This window comes from Lissotriton helveticus, chromosome 5_1 (genome assembly GCF_964261635.1).
Source record: "Lissotriton helveticus chromosome 5_1, aLisHel1.1, whole genome shotgun sequence".
Classification (NCBI taxonomy): domain Eukaryota; kingdom Metazoa; phylum Chordata; class Amphibia; order Caudata; family Salamandridae; genus Lissotriton; species Lissotriton helveticus.
The window spans coordinates 1,208,921,652-1,208,945,879 of record NC_136065.1 but is presented as its reverse complement, the minus strand read 5'-3'; the positions used below and the strand labels follow the sequence as shown (position 1 = coordinate 1,208,945,879).

General features: G+C 45.4%; 1 protein-coding gene across 4 annotated transcripts in view; it reads left to right on the top strand.

The window, feature by feature from the left end:
* Positions 1-24,228, top strand: part of EIF3A (eukaryotic translation initiation factor 3 subunit A) — a 1,009,075-nt gene that overhangs the window by 163,462 nt on the left and 821,385 nt on the right. For all 4 annotated transcript variants that reach the window (XM_078643910.1, XM_078643908.1, XM_078643907.1 and 1 more), the window contains exon 9: positions 23,732-23,830. In XM_078643910.1, the coding sequence (XP_078500036.1) occupies positions 23,732-23,830 (99 nt within the window). The remainder of the gene's footprint in view (positions 1-23,731; positions 23,831-24,228) is intronic.

Genomic DNA, 24,228 nt, shown 5'->3' with positions numbered 1-24,228 from the left:
ACTCAGTATGCAATCCATTTCGTCTCCCAGTGTCTCCAACTCTATTGACAGTGAGCAAGGGCCAGATTCTCCACCCCATCCAGCCCCTCTGCAGCTTCATGCCTGGCTTCTGAGCTCACTGAATTCAAGGAGCTAGATTTACCTCCAGACTGTAGGGATATTCTAGCACAAGTAAGAGCTCCTTCTACTCTAAAAACATATTCTCTGAAATGGAAACTTTTCTGTTCTTGGTGCCGTGATAATGATACACATCCCCTGGAATGTTCTCCGTAAAAGGTTCTCCCATATCCTTTCTCATTAGCCAAGTCTGGACTCATGTTTGCATCTGTTAAGCTGCATCTGGCCGCAATCTCAACATACAGACGTTCTACTGGCGGCCCATTCCTCTGCTCTAACAGTTAGGTCAAGCAATTTTTGAAGGGTCTCTTCAGAGCTTTTCAGCCCATTTGAGCTCCTCCCCCTGAATAGAGGTTTAATCTGGTTCTGTCCCAGCTCATGAAGCACCCATTCGAACCTGTGCACAAAGCTGAGCTTAAATATTTTGCCTGGAAAACTTCTTTTGTTGGCACTTACCTCTGCTAGGAGAGTCAGCGAAATTCAAGCATTTACGATCAAACAGCCATACTTAAGGTTTACCAATGACTATATTCTCTTAAGAACAAATCCTACATTCATTCCAAAGGTTCCATCTTCTTTACATCTTAATGAGCGCATTATTCTATGTACTTTCTTTCCCAGTCCCTCTAACCGTCTGTCTGTTAGTCTGTCTGTCCGTCTGAGAAGGCCCAACACATTTTAGACATTAAAAGGAAAGAGGTAGATTAAAGTAATCCTAGGTGTAAAAAAGTCCTAATGTGAGGGGGAAATAATTCTACATCCTCTGTTGCCCTCACACACCCCGGGGGGTGTCATGCTTCATCATCGGGCGTTTGCTCCTCGTAGGGCCGGCGCTGCAATTCCCTACGGGTCCCCCGAAGGGTCACTTTGTCGGAGATCTTTTTTTGGATTGCCGGATGATGCATGCGGGTGTGTGGGGATTGGGTAAAAGGAGGGTAAATCAATTTATGTGCACGTGATACTTATAAAAAATGACTGACCCAAAAGGGCCCATTCGGCCTAGGTATCAAAAGTCAAGGCCAACATGTTTCGCGCCTCTGTTGCCCGGAGGTCATTGGCGCTTCTTCAGGACCACAGTAATAAAAAAACAGTGTAGTGTACGTGCTATATTAGGTAAAGATTAAAATGAGAACCCTCTTAACTCAGCCAGGGCGGGTCTGTATACCCTCAGAGTGGTTACAGCTGCTACATGGAAGCCGCTCCTGGGTAACACCTAGGAAAAGGAAAAACAAAGTAAACCACAAGTGCGCATCGATGACATCTTAAGCTTCACAGAATGTCATTTTTATGCACACATCCTTCCAAACAGAAAATATAAGCAGACACACGGGACCAGTCCAAAAAGGGGCGGGGGTCGCTGTTCAAAAAAGCCATAGGCTAGATTGATATTTTAAGTGGTAAAGTACAGCACCTAGACTAAGCTTAGGGATTTTGATAGCGGATGGCAACAATGTGACAGTAATGTAATGTACTGAAATCGGCAGCACTATCTACATGTGGAATAAGTATATAACCATCAGCATGCTTACCAAGGACTCGTTACGAGTGCTCATCCGATCGTAAAGTCAGAAGGACACCCACGTATGGTCGGGCTATGGAAACAAGCCAGGACATATAACAGGACGTGAACCACAAGGGCCCCATATAGTCAATAGGTAAAGGTTGTTGGCTTTTAACAAGTATCTAGAATGTACTTACAATTTTATATGGGTGCTGCCTCTTGTGCACCTAACCCTGACTCGACCGGAGGCTTGCCGAAAAGAAATACAGGCGGCAAACCGCAACAATTAAAGGTTCGGGTCAGGAGAACGGCGGTTTAAATAACCGGTGAAACCTCTCAGCATTATGACTCAATGCGCATGTGCAGCATGGCGGCGCCACCGCGCATGTGTATCAATTGGGCATACTAATCCCTCGCTCATGCGCACTCGCTTGATGAAGGTAAAAGGATATCGTTGCCGGTAATGATGTGCAATAGCCATCAACACTAAGAAAACATATTCCGGTCAGACACCCTCTGCCGTCTCGAGTATCACCGTTATGGGCAATGTCCCAAATTCATTCCTGTGTTACACTGGGTGTAACAGTACCATAACTCAGAGTCAATAAACCCAACTCCTAAACCTTCCATACCCCGGGTCAGAAAATTGCACTGCAAGGATAGGGAGTTGGATCTCCTAAATAAAGGGACTAAAGTGTATGTCCTAACATCTGTGACTACAGGGAATTAGTCAGAAGGAACATTACTATGAATAATAAGGCTGGGTATACTGGAATGTCAACTCCCACACAACCCAAGGACCAGCCCCATGTGCCTGCCAGAAAAAGAGCAACAAAGAATGGAATTAGGTCCCACGGCCAATCAGCCGTGCAAAATATATTGAACAAAAAAGGGGGGACCAAGGAGCTATAAAGGTCCAGTGTCCATGCTCCTAATATAAGTCTATTAATCAACAGGAGGACAAAGTTCCTAGATCAGGGTGCAAAAGTCACCCATGGATCAAGGTGCAAATAGTCACCGGCAAGGGTGCAAAAGTCATCCATGTGTCAAGGTGCAAAAAGTCACCAACAGGGGTGCAAAAGTCACCCATGTATCAGGGTGCTGACAGTCACCCATTTTTTTAAAACAAAGAAAAGAGGTAGATTAAAGTAATCCTAGGTGTAAAAAAGTCCTAATGTGAGGGGGAAATAATTCTACATCCTCTGTTGCCCTCACACACCCCGGGGGGTGTCATGCTTCATCATCGGGCGTTTGCTCCTCGTAGGGCCGGCGCTGCAATTCCCTACGGGTCCCCCGAAGGGTCACTTTGTCGGAGATCTTTTTTTGGATTGCCGGATGATGCATGCGGGTGTGTGGGGATTGGGTAAAAGGAGGGTAAATCAATTTATGTGCACGTGATACTTATAAAAAATGACTGACCCAAAAGGGCCCATTCGGCCTAGGTATCAAAAGTCAAGGCCAACATGTTTCGCGCCTCTGTTGCCCGGAGGTCATTGGCGCTTCTTCAGGACCACAGTAATAAAAAAACAGTGTAGTGTACGTGCTATTAGGTAAAGATTAAAATGAGAACCCTCTTAACTCAGCCAGGGCGGGTCTGTATACCCTCAGAGTGGTTACAGCTGCTACATGGAAGCCGCTCCTGGGTAACACCTAGGAAAAGGAAAAACAAAGTAAACCACAAGTGCGCATCGATGACATCTTAAGCTTCACAGAATGTCATTTTTATGCACACATCCTTCCAAACAGAAAATATAAGCAGACACACGGGACCAGTCCAAAAAGGGGCGGGGGTCGCTGTTCAAAAAAGCCATAGGCTAGATTGATATTTTAAGTGGTAAAGTACAGCACCTAGACTAAGCTTAGGGATTTTGATAGCGGATGGCAACAATGTGACAGTAATGTAATGTACTGAAATCGGCAGCACTATCTACATGTGGAATAAGTATATAACCATCAGCATGCTTACCAAGGACTCGTTACGAGTGCTCATCCGATCGTAAAGTCAGAAGGACACCCACGTATGGTCGGGCTATGGAAACAAGCCAGGACATATAACAGGACGTGAACCACAAGGGCCCCATATAGTCAATAGGTAAAGGTTGTTGGCTTTTAACAAGTATCTAGAATGTACTTACAATTTTATATGGGTGCTGCCTCTTGTGCACCTAACCCTGACTCGACCGGAGGCTTGCCGAAAAGAAATACAGGCGGCAAACCGCAACAATTAAAGGTTCGGGTCAGGAGAACGGCGGTTTAAATAACCGGTGAAACCTCTCAGCATTATGACTCAATGCGCATGTGCAGCATGGCGGCGCCACCGCGCATGTGTATCAATTGGGCATACTAATCCCTCGCTCATGCGCACTCGCTTGATGAAGGTAAAAGGATATCGTTGCCGGTAATGATGTGCAATAGCCATCAACACTAAGAAAACATATTCCGGTCAGACACCCTCTGCCGTCTCGAGTATCACCGTTATGGGCAATGTCCCAAATTCATTCCTGTGTTACACTGGGTGTAACAGTACCATAACTCAGAGTCAATAAACCCAACTCCTAAACCTTCCATACCCCGGGTCAGAAAATTGCACTGCAAGGATAGGGAGTTGGATCTCCTAAATAAAGGGACTAAAGTGTATGTCCTAACATCTGTGACTACAGGGAATTAGTCAGAAGGAACATTACTATGAATAATAAGGCTGGGTATACTGGAATGTCAACTCCCACACAACCCAAGGACCAGCCCCATGTGCCTGCCAGAAAAAGAGCAACAAAGAATGGAATTAGGTCCCACGGCCAATCAGCCGTGCAAAATATATTGAACAAAAAAGGGGGGACCAAGGAGCTATAAAGGTCCAGTGTCCATGCTCCTAATATAAGTCTATTAATCAACAGGAGGACAAAGTTCCTAGATCAGGGTGCAAAAGTCACCCATGGATCAAGGTGCAAATAGTCACCGGCAAGGGTGCAAAAGTCATCCATGTGTCAAGGTGCAAAAAGTCACCAACAGGGGTGCAAAAGTCACCCATGTATCAGGGTGCTGACAGTCACCCATTTTTTTAAAACAAAGAAAAGAGGTAGATTAAAGTAATCCTAGGTGTAAAAAAGTCCTAATGTGAGGGGGAAATAATTCTACATCCTCTGTTGCCCTCACACACCCCGGGGGGTGTCATGCTTCATCATCGGGCGTTTGCTCCTCGTAGGGCCGGCGCTGCAATTCCCTACGGGTCCCCCGAAGGGTCACTTTGTCGGAGATCTTTTTTTGGATTGCCGGATGATGCATGCGGGTGTGTGGGGATTGGGTAAAAGGAGGGTAAATCAATTTATGTGCACGTGATACTTATAAAAAATGACTGACCCAAAAGGGCCCATTCGGCCTAGGTATCAAAAGTCAAGGCCAACATGTTTCGCGCCTCTGTTGCCCGGAGGTCATTGGCGCTTCTTCAGGACCACAGTAATAAAAAAACAGTGTAGTGTACGTGCTATATTAGGTAAAGATTAAAATGAGAACCCTCTTAACTCAGCCAGGGCGGGTCTGTATACCCTCAGAGTGGTTACAGCTGCTACATGGAAGCCGCTCCTGGGTAACACCTAGGAAAAGGAAAAACAAAGTAAACCACAAGTGCGCATCGATGACATCTTAAGCTTCACAGAATGTCATTTTTATGCACACATCCTTCCAAACAGAAAATATAAGCAGACACACGGGACCAGTCCAAAAAGGGGCGGGGGTCGCTGTTCAAAAAAGCCATAGGCTAGATTGATATTTTAAGTGGTAAAGTACAGCACCTAGACTAAGCTTAGGGATTTTGATAGCGGATGGCAACAATGTGACAGTAATGTAATGTACTGAAATCGGCAGCACTATCTACATGTGGAATAAGTATATAACCATCAGCATGCTTACCAAGGACTCGTTACGAGTGCTCATCCGATCGTAAAGTCAGAAGGACACCCACGTATGGTCGGGCTATGGAAACAAGCCAGGACATATAACAGGACGTGAACCACAAGGGCCCCATATAGTCAATAGGTAAAGGTTGTTGGCTTTTAACAAGTATCTAGAATGTACTTACAATTTTATATGGGTGCTGCCTCTTGTGCACCTAACCCTGACTCGACCGGAGGCTTGCCGAAAAGAAATACAGGCGGCAAACCGCAACAATTAAAGGTTCGGGTCAGGAGAACGGCGGTTTAAATAACCGGTGAAACCTCTCAGCATTATGACTCAATGCGCATGTGCAGCATGGCGGCGCCACCGCGCATGTGTATCAATTGGGCATACTAATCCCTCGCTCATGCGCACTCGCTTGATGAAGGTAAAAGGATATCGTTGCCGGTAATGATGTGCAATAGCCATCAACACTAAGAAAACATATTCCGGTCAGACACCCTCTGCCGTCTCGAGTATCACCGTTATGGGCAATGTCCCAAATTCATTCCTGTGTTACACTGGGTGTAACAGTACCATAACTCAGAGTCAATAAACCCAACTCCTAAACCTTCCATACCCCGGGTCAGAAAATTGCACTGCAAGGATAGGGAGTTGGATCTCCTAAATAAAGGGACTAAAGTGTATGTCCTAACATCTGTGACTACAGGGAATTAGTCAGAAGGAACATTACTATGAATAATAAGGCTGGGTATACTGGAATGTCAACTCCCACACAACCCAAGGACCAGCCCCATGTGCCTGCCAGAAAAAGAGCAACAAAGAATGGAATTAGGTCCCACGGCCAATCAGCCGTGCAAAATATATTGAACAAAAAAGGGGGGACCAAGGAGCTATAAAGGTCCAGTGTCCATGCTCCTAATATAAGTCTATTAATCAACAGGAGGACAAAGTTCCTAGATCAGGGTGCAAAAGTCACCCATGGATCAAGGTGCAAATAGTCACCGGCAAGGGTGCAAAAGTCATCCATGTGTCAAGGTGCAAAAAGTCACCAACAGGGGTGCAAAAGTCACCCATGTATCAGGGTGCTGACAGTCACCCATTTTTTTAAAACAAAGAAAAGAGGTAGATTAAAGTAATCCTAGGTGTAAAAAAGTCCTAATGTGAGGGGGAAATAATTCTACATCCTCTGTTGCCCTCACACACCCCGGGGGGTGTCATGCTTCATCATCGGGCGTTTGCTCCTCGTAGGGCCGGCGCTGCAATTCCCTACGGGTCCCCCGAAGGGTCACTTTGTCGGAGATCTTTTTTTGGATTGCCGGATGATGCATGCGGGTGTGTGGGGATTGGGTAAAAGGAGGGTAAATCAATTTATGTGCACGTGATACTTATAAAAAATGACTGACCCAAAAGGGCCCATTCGGCCTAGGTATCAAAAGTCAAGGCCAACATGTTTCGCGCCTCTGTTGCCCGGAGGTCATTGGCGCTTCTTCAGGACCACAGTAATAAAAAAACAGTGTAGTGTACGTGCTATATTAGGTAAAGATTAAAATGAGAACCCTCTTAACTCAGCCAGGGCGGGTCTGTATACCCTCAGAGTGGTTACAGCTGCTACATGGAAGCCGCTCCTGGGTAACACCTAGGAAAAGGAAAAACAAAGTAAACCACAAGTGCGCATCGATGACATCTTAAGCTTCACAGAATGTCATTTTTATGCACACATCCTCCCTATCCCCACACACCCGCATGCATCATCCGGCAATCCAAAAAAAGATCTCCGACAAAGTGACCCTTCGGGGGACCCGTAGGGAATTGCAGCGCCGGCCCTACGAGGAGCAAACGCCCGATGATGAAGCATGACACCCCCCGGGGTGTGTGAGGGCAACAGAGGATGTAGAATTATTTCCCCCTCACATTAGGACTTTTTTACACCTAGGATTACTTTAATCTACCTCTTTTCTTTGTTTTAAAAAAATGGGTGACTGTCAGCACCCTGATACATGGGTGACTTTTGCACCCCTGTTGGTGACTTTTTGCACCTTGACACATGGATGACTTTTGCACCCTTGCCGGTGACTATTTGCACCTTGATCCATGGGTGACTTTTGCACCCTGATCTAGGAACTTTGTCCTCCTGTTGATTAATAGACTTATATTAGGAGCATGGACACTGGACCTTTATAGCTCCTTGGTCCCCCCTTTTTTGTTCAATATATTTTGCACGGCTGATTGGCCGTGGGACCTAATTCCATTCTTTGTTGCTCTTTTTCTGGCAGGCACATGGGGCTGGTCCTTGGGTTGTGTGGGAGTTGACATTCCAGTATACCCAGCCTTATTATTCATAGTAATGTTCCTTCTGACTAATTCCCTGTAGTCACAGATGTTAGGACATACACTTTAGTCCCTTTATTTAGGAGATCCAACTCCCTATCCTTGCAGTGCAATTTTCTGACCCGGGGTATGGAAGGTTTAGGAGTTGGGTTTATTGACTCTGAGTTATGGTACTGTTACACCCAGTGTAACACAGGAATGAATTTGGGACATTGCCCATAACGGTGATACTCGAGACGGCAGAGGGTGTCTGACCGGAATATGTTTTCTTAGTGTTGATGGCTATTGCACATCATTACCGGCAACGATATCCTTTTACCTTCATCAAGCGAGTGCGCATGAGCGAGGGATTAGTATGCCCAATTGATACACATGCGCGGTGGCGCCGCCATGCTGCACATGCGCATTGAGTCATAATGCTGAGAGGTTTCACCGGTTATTTAAACCGCCGTTCTCCTGACCCGAACCTTTAATTGTTGCGGTTTGCCGCCTGTATTTCTTTTCGGCAAGCCTCCGGTCGAGTCAGGGTTAGGTGCACAAGAGGCAGCACCCATATAAAATTGTAAGTACATTCTAGATACTTGTTAAAAGCCAACAACCTTTACCTATTGACTATATGGGGCCCTTGTGGTTCACGTCCTGTTATATGTCCTGGCTTGTTTCCATAGCCCGACCATACGTGGGTGTCCTTCTGACTTTACGATCGGATGAGCACTCGTAACGAGTCCTTGGTAAGCATGCTGATGGTTATATACTTATTCCACATGTAGATAGTGCTGCCGATTTCAGTACATTACATTACTGTCACATTGTTGCCATCCGCTATCAAAATCCCTAAGCTTAGTCTAGGTGCTGTACTTTACCACTTAAAATATCAATCTAGCCTATGGCTTTTTTGAACAGCGACCCCCGCCCCTTTTTGGACTGGTCCCGTGTGTCTGCTTATATTTTCTGTTTGGAAGGATGTGTGCATAAAAATGACATTCTGTGAAGCTTAAGATGTCATCGATGCGCACTTGTGGTTTACTTTGTTTTTCCTTTTCCTAGGTGTTACCCAGGAGCGGCTTCCATGTAGCAGCTGTAACCACTCTGAGGGTATACAGACCCGCCCTGGCTGAGTTAAGAGGGTTCTCATTTTAATCTTTACCTAATATAGCACGTACACTACACTGTTTTTTTATTACTGTGGTCCTGAAGAAGCGCCAATGACCTCCGGGCAACAGAGGCGCGAAACATGTTGGCCTTGACTTTTGATACCTAGGCCGAATGGGCCCTTTTGGGTCAGTCATTTTTTATAAGTATCACGTGCACATAAATTGATTTACCCTCCTTTTACCCAATCCCCACACACCCGCATGCATCATCCGGCAATCCAAAAAAAGATCTCCGACAAAGTGACCCTTCGGGGGACCCGTAGGGAATTGCAGCGCCGGCCCTACGAGGAGCAAACGCCCGATGATGAAGCATGACACCCCCCGGGGTGTGTGAGGGCAACAGAGGATGTAGAATTATTTCCCCCTCACATTAGGACTTTTTTACACCTAGGATTACTTTAATCTACCTCTTTTCTTTGTTTTAAAAAAATGGGTGACTGTCAGCACCCTGATACATGGGTGACTTTTGCACCCCTGTTGGTGACTTTTTGCACCTTGACACATGGATGACTTTTGCACCCTTGCCGGTGACTATTTGCACCTTGATCCATGGGTGACTTTTGCACCCTGATCTAGGAACTTTGTCCTCCTGTTGATTAATAGACTTATATTAGGAGCATGGACACTGGACCTTTATAGCTCCTTGGTCCCCCCTTTTTTGTTCAATATAGACATTAAAAGGAGCCTTAAATTCTACTTTTTGTATCTTATGGTGGCCAAAAACCATGTACATCTGGATTACTGCATTACTGTCTAGATCTGGCTACAGAAGCTGAGTCAGCAGTTGGTCAAGCAGTGTTACGCAACCTTTTCAAATAAGGTAAGCCTCTTTCGAGAGGTAACTATTTAATTGTTAATGTTTCTAATGTCTCTCATATGTTAAATAAGTATGTTTACAATTATTTTGCTCAAAGTGTCTAATGTGTCCTAAATAATACCCACCGTCCGCTAATGGACTATGACTTTTTACTGCTAGCTATTCTGATTCAAGCATGTGAATCTATGAAAGATACCCCAATACTGGATAAGAAAACAAGTTACTTACCTGTAACTTCAGTTATCCAGTTTTGGTATATTTCATAGATTTGCATGCGACCCACCCTCCTCCCCGGAGAGGCTTCCCTTATTACTATGTTATACTTACTGTCACTTGTGCTACGAAAATCTGAGGGGCTTGCCTCTGTGGAGTGTTCTAGAGGGTCCTGGAGCCTGATTGGCTGGGTTCCAAATTTGGTTCTTTCTCACAAAAAGCCAAGGATTGGCTAGTGTAGTGACTTTATGGTCCATTATTGCCTATTGTATGAAATGTTATTATATTTTATTTGCACCGTGAGACTCCCACCTCGACGGTGGGATGATTCAAGCATGTGAATCTATGAAAGATACCAATACTGGATTACTGAAGTTACAGGTAAGTAACTTGTTTTCTTGTCTGTGATGGCAGTTTTGCAGCATGAGTCCTGGATTTACAAGTTGGGCATTATTCCTCCAACTAGTAGTTGGGTCCAGAGTGGTTTTAAAAAATATTTGTCGCCATCAACTGTTTAATGCTATGTTTCTCATATCCTGACGTTCGACTTATTCCCCAGAAGTTCCAAAGTATGGTTGTCCTTTTTTTCCCATGAAGAGCAAGCACCCAAGGATGCAGAGGAAATTCTTCAACTGAAAACCTCTGGTATCTTTAACTACATAAACCACAAGGTGGTCTCCTGAGTGGACTGGAGAATGTCAGTTGAGGCAGTGGAGCATATACATTTCAGATTCGGCCCTAACTTCCTCCACAAATTAGTACAAAAAGGACAACCATGAGGTGTGTAACCTGTGCCTACTAAAGGACCACTAAATGGAGGACTACATTGCCTGCACCGAATTCCAGATGAAGACTCTCAGCTAGAAAAAAAGGGGAGCTGGATGCACTATGTCACGGCACACAAGTACTTTCTGAGGAAGGAAACCGGAGCCTACAGCGACCACACCAAGATGACAGAGGCCAGGCTTTGAAGGAGCCAATGTCTAGAGGGAGAAAACGCCGAAGACACTGGTTTCAGTGCTGCAAACACAAGGTAACACATTAAGGGGGACAGCTGCAGAGGCAAGAACATCCAATCCATTGTGGTAAAGGGCAAACACAAGCCCAGAGAGCCCTTCTGATACAAATAGAAGTATACCGCAGATGGAAAACCTCAGGGACCAGCCTAGACTCTGAGAGGTGATCCAGAGTGCGAGAGGAAGAAGGAAACCCACGAAGCGGAAGCTTCGGCCCCGGAAAGGAAAGCTGCAATGCTACATGCTGACCAACAGAAGTACGACGTTGAAAGGAAGAGACATCTCGATACCAAAATGGGGGGCCTTGATCAGGAGGAGGGAGTTAGACTCTCTGAAGATCTGTAGGTAGAAATGCCATCCAACCCTTGAAGAAAATGATTGAGGTCAAAGAACCCAAACTAGAGCAGCTGGTGAGGCCTGAACCAGCAGAGGAACAACAAGAAAAAAATCTTTGAGGAAGCAGAGGACTTTGAGGGAAGACCCTTCATCAGGGAATATTCGAGGAAGACACCTCAGAGGGAGGCTGGAGGGACCTAGATGCTGATTTGCCAGAGGAGGAGGGCCACTTCTACCCCATGAGACCTTCATTGGACACCGCTATCTACAGTGTAATGATAAAGAAAGCTGCAGACAGCTACAGCGTCAATCGTGAGGAAGAGCAGGCTGAATCTTGCATCTTGTTTGAAATATTGCTGCCTTCCATGAGGAGCTAGTTCTTGCCCATGCTGCCCAGTGGATTGGACCAGAGAAGGGAAGCATTCAAGGAACAAATCACAGCAAAAGCTTTTACCCCAAAAGGCAGGCAGAAATTCCGACACAACTCAGCCCTGCGTGCATCAGGTGCAGTGTCGGCACCAACTCATTAGTCTCTACTGCGCAGAAATGGGCAAAGGGAGCAAGCAGGTGAAAATATTGCACAGGAAGATGGCACGCCTGCAGCGGCTCAATGGAAAACTGCCAACTGCTGTGCCCTCCTGGACAGGTAAGGCCAACAACACTGGGAGCCGATGGTGGGTTTCATACAGCACCTTCCTGAAAAGTTCAAAGAGGCAACAGAACATCATTGAGAAGGGTAAAACTATCAGCAACACCTGCTGCTCTGGACGCTGCTGACGTAGCCATCTTCATCTTCATCTGAACCACATTCAGGAGACATGCACGTTGCTGCGAGTGTCTGGCTTTAAGCAGGATATACAAGTAGCAGTGGTGAAAATGTTCACTGGGGAAAGGCTGTTGGATCAGTAGTTGTTTCCCTCCAATGAACGAAAAAGCACATGAACACTGCCAAGTCCACGGGAGCCCTTCATTTACCAGGGACCGTTCGGAACCACCACATAATGGCAAGAGGCGGCTCGTAACTGGTAACACCTCACTTTGCAGTCTAGTGTGAAGGTCTGGTCTTTTACCTCCTTTTGAAGAACTAATTTATCTAAAAATATATTATTGTGTATTGGTTTAAATAGTGTCCTTCCTTCAACTCGTTGATTTCTGAGGTGAGAACTTCATGTTCTGTGCATACTTCAGCCATTTAGTGTTGGGCCCGGATTCATGCAAGTTTTTCTTCGAAGAAGTCTTTTGAGTCGCAAGGTTCAGTGACCTCTCCTCTTGCTGGTAATGCGCATGGGCATCAACTCCATTGTTAGATTTTCTTTCCGCCATCTGGTTTGTGTGCTTCCGCACCCAGGGTCGAGAACGTCTGAGCTTTCCTAATAGAGCACTTTGGGATTGAATAGCAAGTCCCTGTCTATTTGTAAGGGAACCCCTGGACACTTTTAACAGTATATCAGAGTTTTGATAAATCACAAAGAGCTAGCTTCCTAAAATCACCTCTTGACAAGTGGGTACTGGACATTATAGAAAAATGTTATTGTCTTTAGCTAATTACCACACCTCTCTTAATACCACCTCGCAAACAGAAAATGTTACCAGAGTGCATAAACCTGCTCATAGAGGAAGTAAAGGAGCCATCGAATAGGTGCCACCACATCATCAGGGATTAGGAGTATACTTACTAATACCAAAAAAACAAATACATTTGTTCAAAACGTTTCCATAAGGTTACCCTTCAAGATATACCTAGTCTACAGCAGGGCGACTTCATGACTGCACTTGACCTCAAAGATGATTTTATTTTTTTAGATACTTATACAGCCATCGCATCGGCGTTAAATCAGGTTTATGGTCCATAGCAAACACTTTCCATTCAAAGTACTCACTTTCAGAGGCACTATAGCCAACAGGGTATTCACAAAATGCCTTGCATTAGGAGCTGCTCACCTAAGAAGATAAAATGCTCACATCTTCCCTCATCTGGACGACTGGCTAATCGAATGTTTTACCTGTCAATTCTGCAGCATACACCCTCTGAAGTCTTTACATCTTCTAAACAAGTTGGGATTCACAATCCATTTTTACAAAATCCTACCTACAACCTCAACAAACTCAACCTTACTTATGATCAATTCTCAGTGCAGTAAAAGGGTTGGCATATCCCAATGCAGTCTTTTTACACTCTTCCAACCACAGTCCCAGGTTACAGCCAGAACAGTTACACGTCTTCTAGGCATGATGGCCTCTTGCAGTGCAAAAGTGCCTTATGCAAGACTGAATATGCGCCCACTGCAGGAAAGATTAGCACAACAATGGTCTTCAGCAGAGGGTCACTGGGAAGATCTAGTTTTGGTTATCCACCAAGCTTCTCGCTCTCTTCTATGGTGGAACAACAACAATCTGTTACAAGAGTGGCTTTTACGCGACTCATTTCCGCAAGAGACCATCACAGCAGACACATCCCTCATGGGTGGGGTGCCACATCTAAGCATTTTGCATCCATTAACTAGAGCTTCCAGCGGTATAGCTAGTTTTAAAAGCTTTTCTTCCACACATACTGGGAAAAGTAGTTTTGCAACATGAATCTTTATGGATTCACTATGCTGTGCATTATTCCGCCATCTAGTGGTTGGGTGCAAAATTATTTTTTCTTCAGGTTTTTTTTTCTTCTGTGGCCCAGGTGGGCGACGACATACTACCATTCAGTGTCCTTCGTGTCGTTGACACGCTTCCTCCGGAAGCTCACACCTTTGGTCGCCATCTTTAGATTCTTTTTTCCGCTGTTTGGTGTGGATCGACAGTGAAGGAGCTCTAAAACTTTGGAGAGAAGAATCGACAAAAATCTACAAGAACAGCGAAAGATCACAGGAGAACATACCAGATTTCGAGTCTCAAACAGAGGACGACGAAAGAGAAGAAAGAACATCAAAAACGTTGACGTTTCTTCAGAGAATGCACCCACCAGGGGCTCCCTGGGCACGGTGATGGACAAAACTGTTTAAGTTCTGCGCTAACTGCCACCACAAGTATGCGCAGGAGGACCAACACCCAGTTTGCAATCTCTGCCTGCCGCTTGACCATCGAAGCGAAGACTGCAACGCCTGCGCGGCATTCTCCCCGAAGACCCTCAGAGTAAGAGAGGCAAAGAGCAAACTACAGCAGGCAGGGGCAGGGGACACCTCCATCGCTCCAAGATTTGGGACTCTCCAGTGGAGAGGAAGACCACATCGCCGGAGGACGCCTTAGCCTTCGAGGTCGAAAAGAAAATGCAGAAGGAGGCAAGAGTCGTCGAACCCCAAACACTCCACTGATACTCGCAGAAGTCAAAGTCCCGAAAGGAACATTGTCGTCGAAACACTAGACGTCTGCAACGGTATCAAAGGACAAACAGCCTGTTGGTTCCTTCGTAAAGGACTCCCAGATGGTGAAAACCCAAGATATGGGAAAGGCGTCGAAGAGCAGCCACGAAAGGGAGGCGTTGACGTCGAAAAATGAAGGCCTGAAAGTGGCTACGACTTTGACAACCGGGAAAAGGAAGGCGAAACCCTCGACTCTGTACACACGGCCAAGATGGAAAGAAGAAGAAAAGGCTCAAGGCCGAGATGGCAAGCATCTTGCAACGCAAGAAAGACTTCGACGAGAAAATGGAAATGTACAGCATTCCGTCAAACTACGCCCAAAGACGAAAAGTGCGTCGATAAATCCAACCACCGACCACACCAGAACCTGGTGAGGGACAGGGGCAGGAAGAGCTGTACTACGGCAACGCCGAAGGGGAGGTAGTCGAGCAAACTTACCAGAGCTCGACTTCCTCGGAGGCGTAGGACTTGCAGTGGCAGGACCTCAACGCCGAATCACCGGAAGGTGGTGTAGAATCCTATCCTTATAGGCCTTCGCCACCAGACGACATAGGGATCTACAATCAGGTCATCAAAAGAGCTGCAGACACATATGGAGTGCAGCTAGAGGAAGAGAAACCCCAATCTTGCTTCCTCTTGGCGGCATTGTTGCCTTCACAGGGTAGAAGCCAGTTCCTGCCCATGCTTCCAAGTGTGCTGGACCATGGGAAGGAGGCCTTCAAGGAACCGTCTATGTGTAAAGCAGTAACCCCAAGAACCGAGAAGAAATAGAAATATTCTTCAAAGGGCCCTATGTATATTAGGGGATCAGTACCAGACGACTCAATTATCATATCAATGGCTAGGAAGAGGGCAAATATACCCACAAACACAGGACCACCTCCAAATAAGGAGAGCAGGAGAATGGACCTAATGGGGAGGAAGATGGAAATAAGTGCGGCGATACAATGGCGCATCACCAATTCCAATGCGCTCATCAACCGACCCGCATACCAGCACTTGGAAGAAGTGGGCGAACTCCTAAAAAAACCTGCCAGAGCAATACCAAAGAAGGGTGAGCCACATGGTAGAAGGAAAGAGCATGCCCAATACATGTTTGAAGTCTGCCCTAGACGCAGCGGAGACATCAAGCAGGCTGATGGTGCTTGGAATAACAGAGGAGGCATGCCAGGCTAAGGATCTCGGGCTTCAAGAATGAAGTTCAGAACAACATTCTCAAAAATCCCTTCATCTGGGAACAGCTTTTCGATGCTCCAGTTGATGAAAAACCGAATCAACTCCAAAAAGGACAACGAAACAGAGCTGCAGTTCCGACGTATGAGAAGTGACACCATCAAGGAGGCCAACTGGTAGGGGAAACCACCAACCTGTGGCACCACACCAAACCTTCCAACAAGGTTATCAAGGAGGTAACCAGGGACAACAGCAGGGACAGCAGCAGCAAAGCTGGCAAGACCAGCCCCGAGGACAATCCTTTTGAGGGCGAGCACAAGTAAGGGGAAACTGACAGAGGGGGTTAACAACCCACATCCAAGTGACTCCTCAGTAGAACCAACGCACACACAGCCAACATCTCTAGGGTTGCGGAAAGAGACAAACCAAAGACCGAAATCAAGACCAACAACAGTTCCTCCAACACACAACACCAGTAGGAGGCAGGATGAAACACTTCTCCAGGAGTAGAGGAAGATCACATCAGACAAATGGATGCTAAACTTAATACAATATGGATACTGTATAAACCTAGAAAAACCACCTCCTAACAAAAGGCCAAGAGGCAGAGTACACTCAGCAAAGGAGCGTGCACATTTGCTGCAGGAAGCACAAGAACTTCTAAAGAAAAGAGCCATAGAAATAGTACCATACGAGGAACGTCAAAAAGGGGTCTACTCCACCCCCTTCCTCGTACCAAAGGTGGACGGATCTTTACAACGAATTCTGCATCTAAGAGTCTTGAACAGGTTCATAAAAACTCAAAGATTCAAAATGACATCACTCCAAGAGGTCATACCCCAGCTACAAGAAGGGGATTACATGGCAGCTATCGACTTAAAGGACACTTACTTGCACATCCCCATCAACCACAAACCTCTACTAAGGCTTATGATCAACAAGACTCACTACCAGTTCACAGTGCTGGCATTCGGACTCAATCCACACCAAGGGTTTTCACAAAAGGCGTGGCAGCAGTAGCAGCACACTTAAGGAGGCATGGGATACATGTATACCCTTACCTAGACGACTGGCTGGTAAAAGCAAACTCATACAACAAGTGCAAGCTACACATGGAAGTCATACCAACATTAGCCCAACTAGGGTTTTCAATCCATTGGGGTAATTAATCAATAAAAGCAGAACGAGTGAAGATATTATTAGGTGCAGAGATCAACACCGTACAGAGCAAGGTGATTCCAAGTGCAAAGAGAACTGTGGCAATATTGAAGGAGACAGGTCTGTACCACAAGTGGCAAGTTCCGACAGTGAGGACAGTCCGCAAACTGATGGGTATGATGGCTTCATGCATACGTTTGGTCCCAAATATCCGCCTATACACGATGCCATTCCAAAAATGGATCCAACAACAATGGTCACAAGCGAAAAGGGAGTTGGCAAGATCTAATGGTTGTCACGCAAGCAATACAGCACGAAATAGCGTGGTGGAACAAGAGGAACATTAAACAAGGGAAGCCTTTCACACAACCAACTCCAACGGTGACCATCACAACAGATGCCTCACAGATGGGTGGGCACACTCCAATACCCTCAAGGTGAGGGGATTGGGGTCACAACAGGATGTGACCAAGCACATCAACTACCTAGAGCTAAAGACAGTGTTCCTAGCCTTAAAAGCCTTTAAGAAACAACTGTACAGACACAGGGTACTAATCCAAACAGACAATACAACCACCATGTTCTACATCAACAAGCAAGGGGGGACACTGTCAGTGACACTATCAGTGCTAGCACAGGAAATATGGAGCTGGGAAATTCCAAGACCAATGGACTTGCTAGCAATACACAGGACAATGTGGAATCAGACAGACTCAGCAGACAGACTTCTCCATCCCACGAATGGGAAATGAATCCACAAGATTTCCAAAAGATCTTCCACAAATGGGGAACTCTGCAAATAGACCTATTTGCAACACACCCAAATGCAAAATGCCAAAACTTCGCATCCAGACAACCGTGCAAACGGTCTGTAGGGAATGCGCTATGGATAAGCTGGTCAGGGACATTTGCTTAGCTTTTCCACCGATACCACTGCTACAGTGTACTAAGCAAATGCAGATTCAGCAGCATAACGCTAATACTGATAGCACCTCACTGGGCCAGACAAACCGGGTTCTCACAGATCATGGAGATGACACAAGCGCCCGCACACAGGTTCCGCACAAGAAAGGACCTTTTGACAATTCAGAACGGAAGGGTTGTACACCCAGAGCCGGTGAGCCTCAGCCTCGCAGCATGGCTCCTGAAGAGTTTGCACACCTCAAACTACCTGCAAGCAAACTGGTGGTGCTCAGAGAGGCAAGGAGACCGACCACAAGAAAGTGCTACGTAGCAAAGTGGAAAAGATTCTCTGAATGGTGCATTAGGGAGAAGCTACAAAGGAAAATTACCAAGGAGTCAACAGTGCCAAAATACTGAAGGCATCTACTACAAAATAAACTACGCTACACATCATTAAGGGTACACTTAGCAGCGATAGTGGCTTACACAAGAGGAGAATCCGGGAAGAGTTTCTTCACCTCCCAAGTAGTAAAGAGATTTCTGGAAGGGGCAAAGAGAATCACACCTCCAAACAGAATTCCAGCACCATCATGGAACCTCCAATGTAGTGCTAACCCAATTGATAAGGCACCATTTGAGCCTATTCATAAGACAACACTGCAAATGCTCAAGCTAAAGATGGCCTTCTTAGTAGCTATCACATTGCTACGAAGAGTGAGTGAATTAAAAGCGCTAACACAACAAGAGCCCTACCTACAAATACGCAATAAGATTGTAATGAGAACGGACCCAACCACTAGATGGCGGAATAATGCACAGCATAGTGAATCCAGAAAGTCTTTAAGCCGAATGATAATAAACTACGTTGTAGTTCGCATGGCCAACACCACAACTGTTTTATCTACAAAAACTAGGGGTAGGGATTCCATCTTCACAACACAGCTCTCAACAAATCTGAAGGAGGGCTTTACGTCACAAAACACATCTACTAGCGGAACACCTAGTCATAGAAGGACTTTGACCGCCTCAGAAGAACGCAACAAGTCCACAAGTGGGAACTCCACTCAAGTCCTCCACTAGTGCTTCCCAAGGCAGTGCCTTCCTCATATCTATCCGCAAATGCAGAAAACTCGTAATGCCCAAACTTCGCATCCAGGTTCCCACAGTCCAAGGGCAATGCACAATGGATGAACTGGCCAGGAATGTTTGTTTACTCTTTTTCTCTTCCCACTCTACTTCCGTTTCTGGTTCCGAAATTAAAGCAGGCCCTCATTTTAGTAGCACCAATTTGGGCTCATCAATCATGGTTTACAACACTTCTAGGGCTGTGATTGGTCCCTTATGAGAAACTCCCAATAAGGCAGGGCCTTCTCATACACAACTATGGGGAAATGTCACCCAGAACCCCCGGACACTACCTTGTGATTTGGCTATCCTAAACTACCATCTGAATGTATGCTCCTTCTCAAAGAGGCATGTTAGACCTACTAAGCTTGCTTGTTAACAGAAATGTGGAAACTATTTGTTCACTATTGTAATTTGACCCAATCACACCAGCCTTACAGGATATTGTCTGCTCCTTGGTACATCTACAAAGCGGTGGATTAGCATTTACTTCTATCGGGCTTCACCTAGCTGCAGTGGCGGCATATCTACAAAATAGACAACATAGGTCTCTTTTCAAAGTTCCAGTAATCAGAGTATTTATGGAAGGCCTCAAAAAGGTAATACCTCCTGTACCCTCCCAGCATCATCATGGAAACTTAATGTTCGAGGCATATGAGCTGCAGATCTCACACTGAGCATTAGAACGCCACCTGGTGTTGGGCTCGGATGATTGCATGTTGTTGTTTTGGAAGAAGTCTTTGTAGTCACTAGATAGGTGACTCCTCCTTTGGACGATAGTGTGCATTGACTCCATCCTTAGATTCAGGTTCGGATGTTACTTTTCCGCTCCGGTTCAAAAACTACTTTCTAAGTAGTTTGACGCGTGAAACTTACTTCAACTATACCTAACAACAACTTTCAACATCAGTAACCATCTACTCAATCTTGTTACCGCGGGCCGTTAGGCCAATCCACGCGGTGAGGCCTACAGCTCATGGAAAGGAGGCCGTTCAAGAGATGCCCCCAGTGTGGAGCAAAGTTCCAGCGCAGTGACCATCACAGGGTATGTAGTGCTTATCACCGGAATACGATGAGTCCAGCTGTACAGCCTGCGCATCCTTTCGATCCAAGAAGACTATTCGGGATTGGAGGGCCCATCGACATATCATGCAGAGATCAGTTCTGTAACCAGTCGACATCTTCAAGGGTCCTGATGTCCCGGAGGAAGATTCTGAAGATCTCGAAATTGTATCTGAGGCAGACGACTCCGGTGACTCCATACCTTCGGGTCAACGCGTGAGTACTACTGGCCCTGCTCCATCCCCAACTCCCAAATCGAAGGCAAAGGCTAACACTCCGCCTCTGGGGCCCAGTCGCGACCGAAAAACTACTTCAGAAGCCCCGCCTTCGAGCTCGGCTCCGAAGAAAACTCTAAAGCCTTCCGGTAGCTCGGGACCGCGCAAACCACATGTGCCGATATCACCAGCTCCCTCGGCACCGAAACAGAAAAGTCCCAGTTCCGAAATCCACTCCGAAACAGTCGACTCCAACAGACAAGACAGCTCAGAAAATAATAAAGCCTGCTTCCAAGCCGACGAAACCAGCTTCGGCTCCAAAGCCAAAATCTTCGGAACCAAAATCTACGCCAAAGGACTTTAACACAACTCCTGAGGCTAAGGACAAAGGAAAGCAACAACCACGATCGGAACCGAAAAAAATCTGCGCCGAAACCAGTTCTTCATGAAGAACCGCTTTTTCAACCTGATCCTTCACAGAAAGATATATATTTACCCAGAAACAGGACATGTCTCCGCTTTACCACACAGGTAGAGGAAGTTAGATACAGCACCTACACCTCACATGCCTGTAAAGAAGGACTCTGCCACATCACCTATTCACCCTTCTCCTATATCTCACTCTCTTCCACATCCTCTTCCTTCACCACCTCAGAATTCACATCCTCATTTTTCACCACAACATACACCTCCTCATAATGACGATGATGATAGTATGGTAGGAGGTGAGGACCCAAATGATCCTTTTAACTACCCAGACCAACAAGACTGGGAGTACCCAATTCCACAGGATGTACCAGATATTCCTGATCCACATCCATATCCATCCAAACCATCTCCACCAGAAGGTAACATTGGGTTTGGACACTTAATCAATAGAGCTGCCATCTATCATAAAGTCACAATGCATTCAGATGAGGCAGAAGAAGATAGACACTTTTGAACAATCACAGAAGCCAGTTCAAATATTACCAATGATCAAAGGTGTCATTAAACATGCACCAGACTTGTTTAAAGATCCTGTAAGTGCTAGGATCATAAACCCCAGAATAGAAAAGAAATCTAGACCTGCTCCTACTGACCCTGGATACATTAAGGAACAACTATCTTTGGATTCCCTAGTCGTTTCCAATGCTAAAAAACTAGCAAACTCCCAAACCTCAGGGGAAACAGCACCTCCTGACAAAGAGTCAAAGATGATAGACGCTTCAGGCAAGAGAATAGCTGCCCAGGCCAGCAACACATGGCTCATAGCTAATACACAAGCCCTTCTTGCAAGATACGACAGGGCTCACTATGATCAGTTAGAAATATTACAGCATCTACCTGACCAATACAAAGCACAAGCAAATGACTTTATCCAGGAGGGTACGCTAATTTCTAATGCTTCAATCAAGTGCGCGCTTGATGCAGCAGACACTGCATCTAGGGCAATAAACACTAGTGTCCTCCTCAGACACCACGCATGGCTACGCATCTCAGGATTTAAGCAAGAGGTGCAAACTACTATCTTAAATATGCCATTTAACCAACAGCTTTTTGGTCCAGATGTAGACACAGCACTTGAAAAGATGAAAAAAGATACAGATACTGGCAAATCTATGGGAGCCTTGCAGTCCCCACAAACACGTGGCTCCTTTTGTCGCTCCTTTTATAGAGAAGGCTCCAAACACGCTGGAGCAGACAATTCGGCTTCCTTTAAAAACAATACGCAAACATCCTCAAATTAAGGATACCTTAGAGGAGGCTACAGAGGCAACAACAACCAGGGAAGAGGTCGAGGTAATAACAATCGAACCTCTCCCACCACTAAACAGTTGCTTCCTTTAGCTCCCCCAACAGCATTCCACTCCTGTAGGGGAGAGACGAACACAGTTCCTACCTTTCTGGAATTCCATCACAACAGACAAGTGGGTAAGACAGATTATCCAGTATGGTTACTGCCTAGAACTTACAGCTACCCCTCCACATATACCACCCAGACAGCGGCCAATATCCACAAAACATCCAAAGCTGCTCCAACAAGAAGTTCTCTCATTGCTTCAAAAGGACGCAATAGAGATAGTTCCATTGCAACATCAAGGGACACAGCAACATCAAGGGACACAGGGTTTACTCGCTCTATTTCCTAATACCCAAAAAGGACGGGACACTAAGACCAATCCTCGACCTAAGGCCCCTCAATCTGTATATACACTCAGATCGTTTTCACGTGATCACTTTGCAACAAGTGCTCCCATTGTTGCAACAAGGCGATTTCCTGACCACACTAGACCTCAAGGACGCCTACTTCCACATTCCCATCATCCTTCTCACAGGAAGTATCTAAGATTTGTACTAGAAGGACAACACTATCAGTTCAAAGTCCTTTCATTCGGGATCACAACTGCACCTCAAGTGTTTACAAATGCCTAGCAGTAGTAGCAGCACTTCTCGGAAGACATAAAATGTTACTTATCCAGTAGACATCTGTTCGTGACATGTAGTGCTGTATATTCACAAGAGCCCAGTCACCTCCCTGGGCACCTGTGGCTGTTGCAGTAATGTTTCAAACTTAAGCTTTTTCCATTGGCATCCATCTCTACTAAGCTTAGCAAATCAGTCTATACTCACTTACCTCACAGCAGAAAACAATCGAACAATGGAGTTGATGCCCATACTAATTAACAGCAGGAGGAGGAGTCACCTTAACTCATGACTCAAAAGAATTCTTAGAAGAAAAACAACTTCCACATATTTGGACCCAACACTAGATGTTGGAAGTATGCTCCGCATGTGGCTCTACAGCTCTACATACCACAAACAGATGTCTACTGGAATAGTAAGGTTTTCCATTTAATGCCCCTTGTGTGGAGATGGAGCTTGGATGAAAGATAAACCTCCTAAAAAAATAAAAAGGAGTTGGATAGGTAGCATGAATGAAGGAGTATAAAAGACCTGCTTGTTTGAAGTGATGAGTATTTTGCAGAGACAATATATATGTTTACTTTTTTTAATATTGCGATTTTATGATTGGAACCTATATTGTAGACCTGCATTTGAATGAGTGCGTTTTCAGAAACTTGTTATTGATAAAATGGACCATGGTTATGTAAAAACCTTGAAGACGAAGACCAGTGAAAAAAAAAAAAAGTAGTGGGCTTGTTTTGATGTTTCATTTGCTACCTATGAATTGCTCATGTGTTAAGCCTCCCTCTCAAATCTTAGGATGTACATTGATTTGTATATTGTGCAAAATCATGGTTTGTCTTCTCTTTACAGGCGTTGTGAAAAACAGCTGACTGACACGTTGCTGGGAATTTTTTTTTTTTTTAACCATTGAGTGAGTGGAGCAAATAATTCCTTTTTTTCCTGACCTTTAAATAGGTTCTAGACTGGATAAGAGACCAATCTGAAAAGGAACTTGAATTGCAACAATACGTCCAGCAACTTCAGAACAACACCATTCTCAGGCTTCTGCAACAGGTATTGAATCCTTGCTTGCTGTCTGAAGAAGCGGACTGTGACATGTTTGTATAAGAATTAAGTGATCCTTGGGACATCAATCTTGAAGTGCACAGTGATAGGAAATTTCGATGTCCGAATAGTTGGGTAAAGTTGTATTAACTTGAGGAGTTATGTGCATCGCTTTACATTTAAGGTAAACTGGATTGGTTTTCCATTATCACAGCATCACACACAATTTGGAAATTTAATCACTTGGCAGAAGTTCATGGTTTACAAAGTGCCAAAGTCTTGGGTCTTTCTAAAGTTTTTCTGTATGGCGCTTGCTCTTTGGGAAAGCAGATTATTAGGCCCTGATGTGACTTTTCTCAATGCTTTACCTCCCATGTGTCCCTTTGTTGACATCCTCTAACATTGAA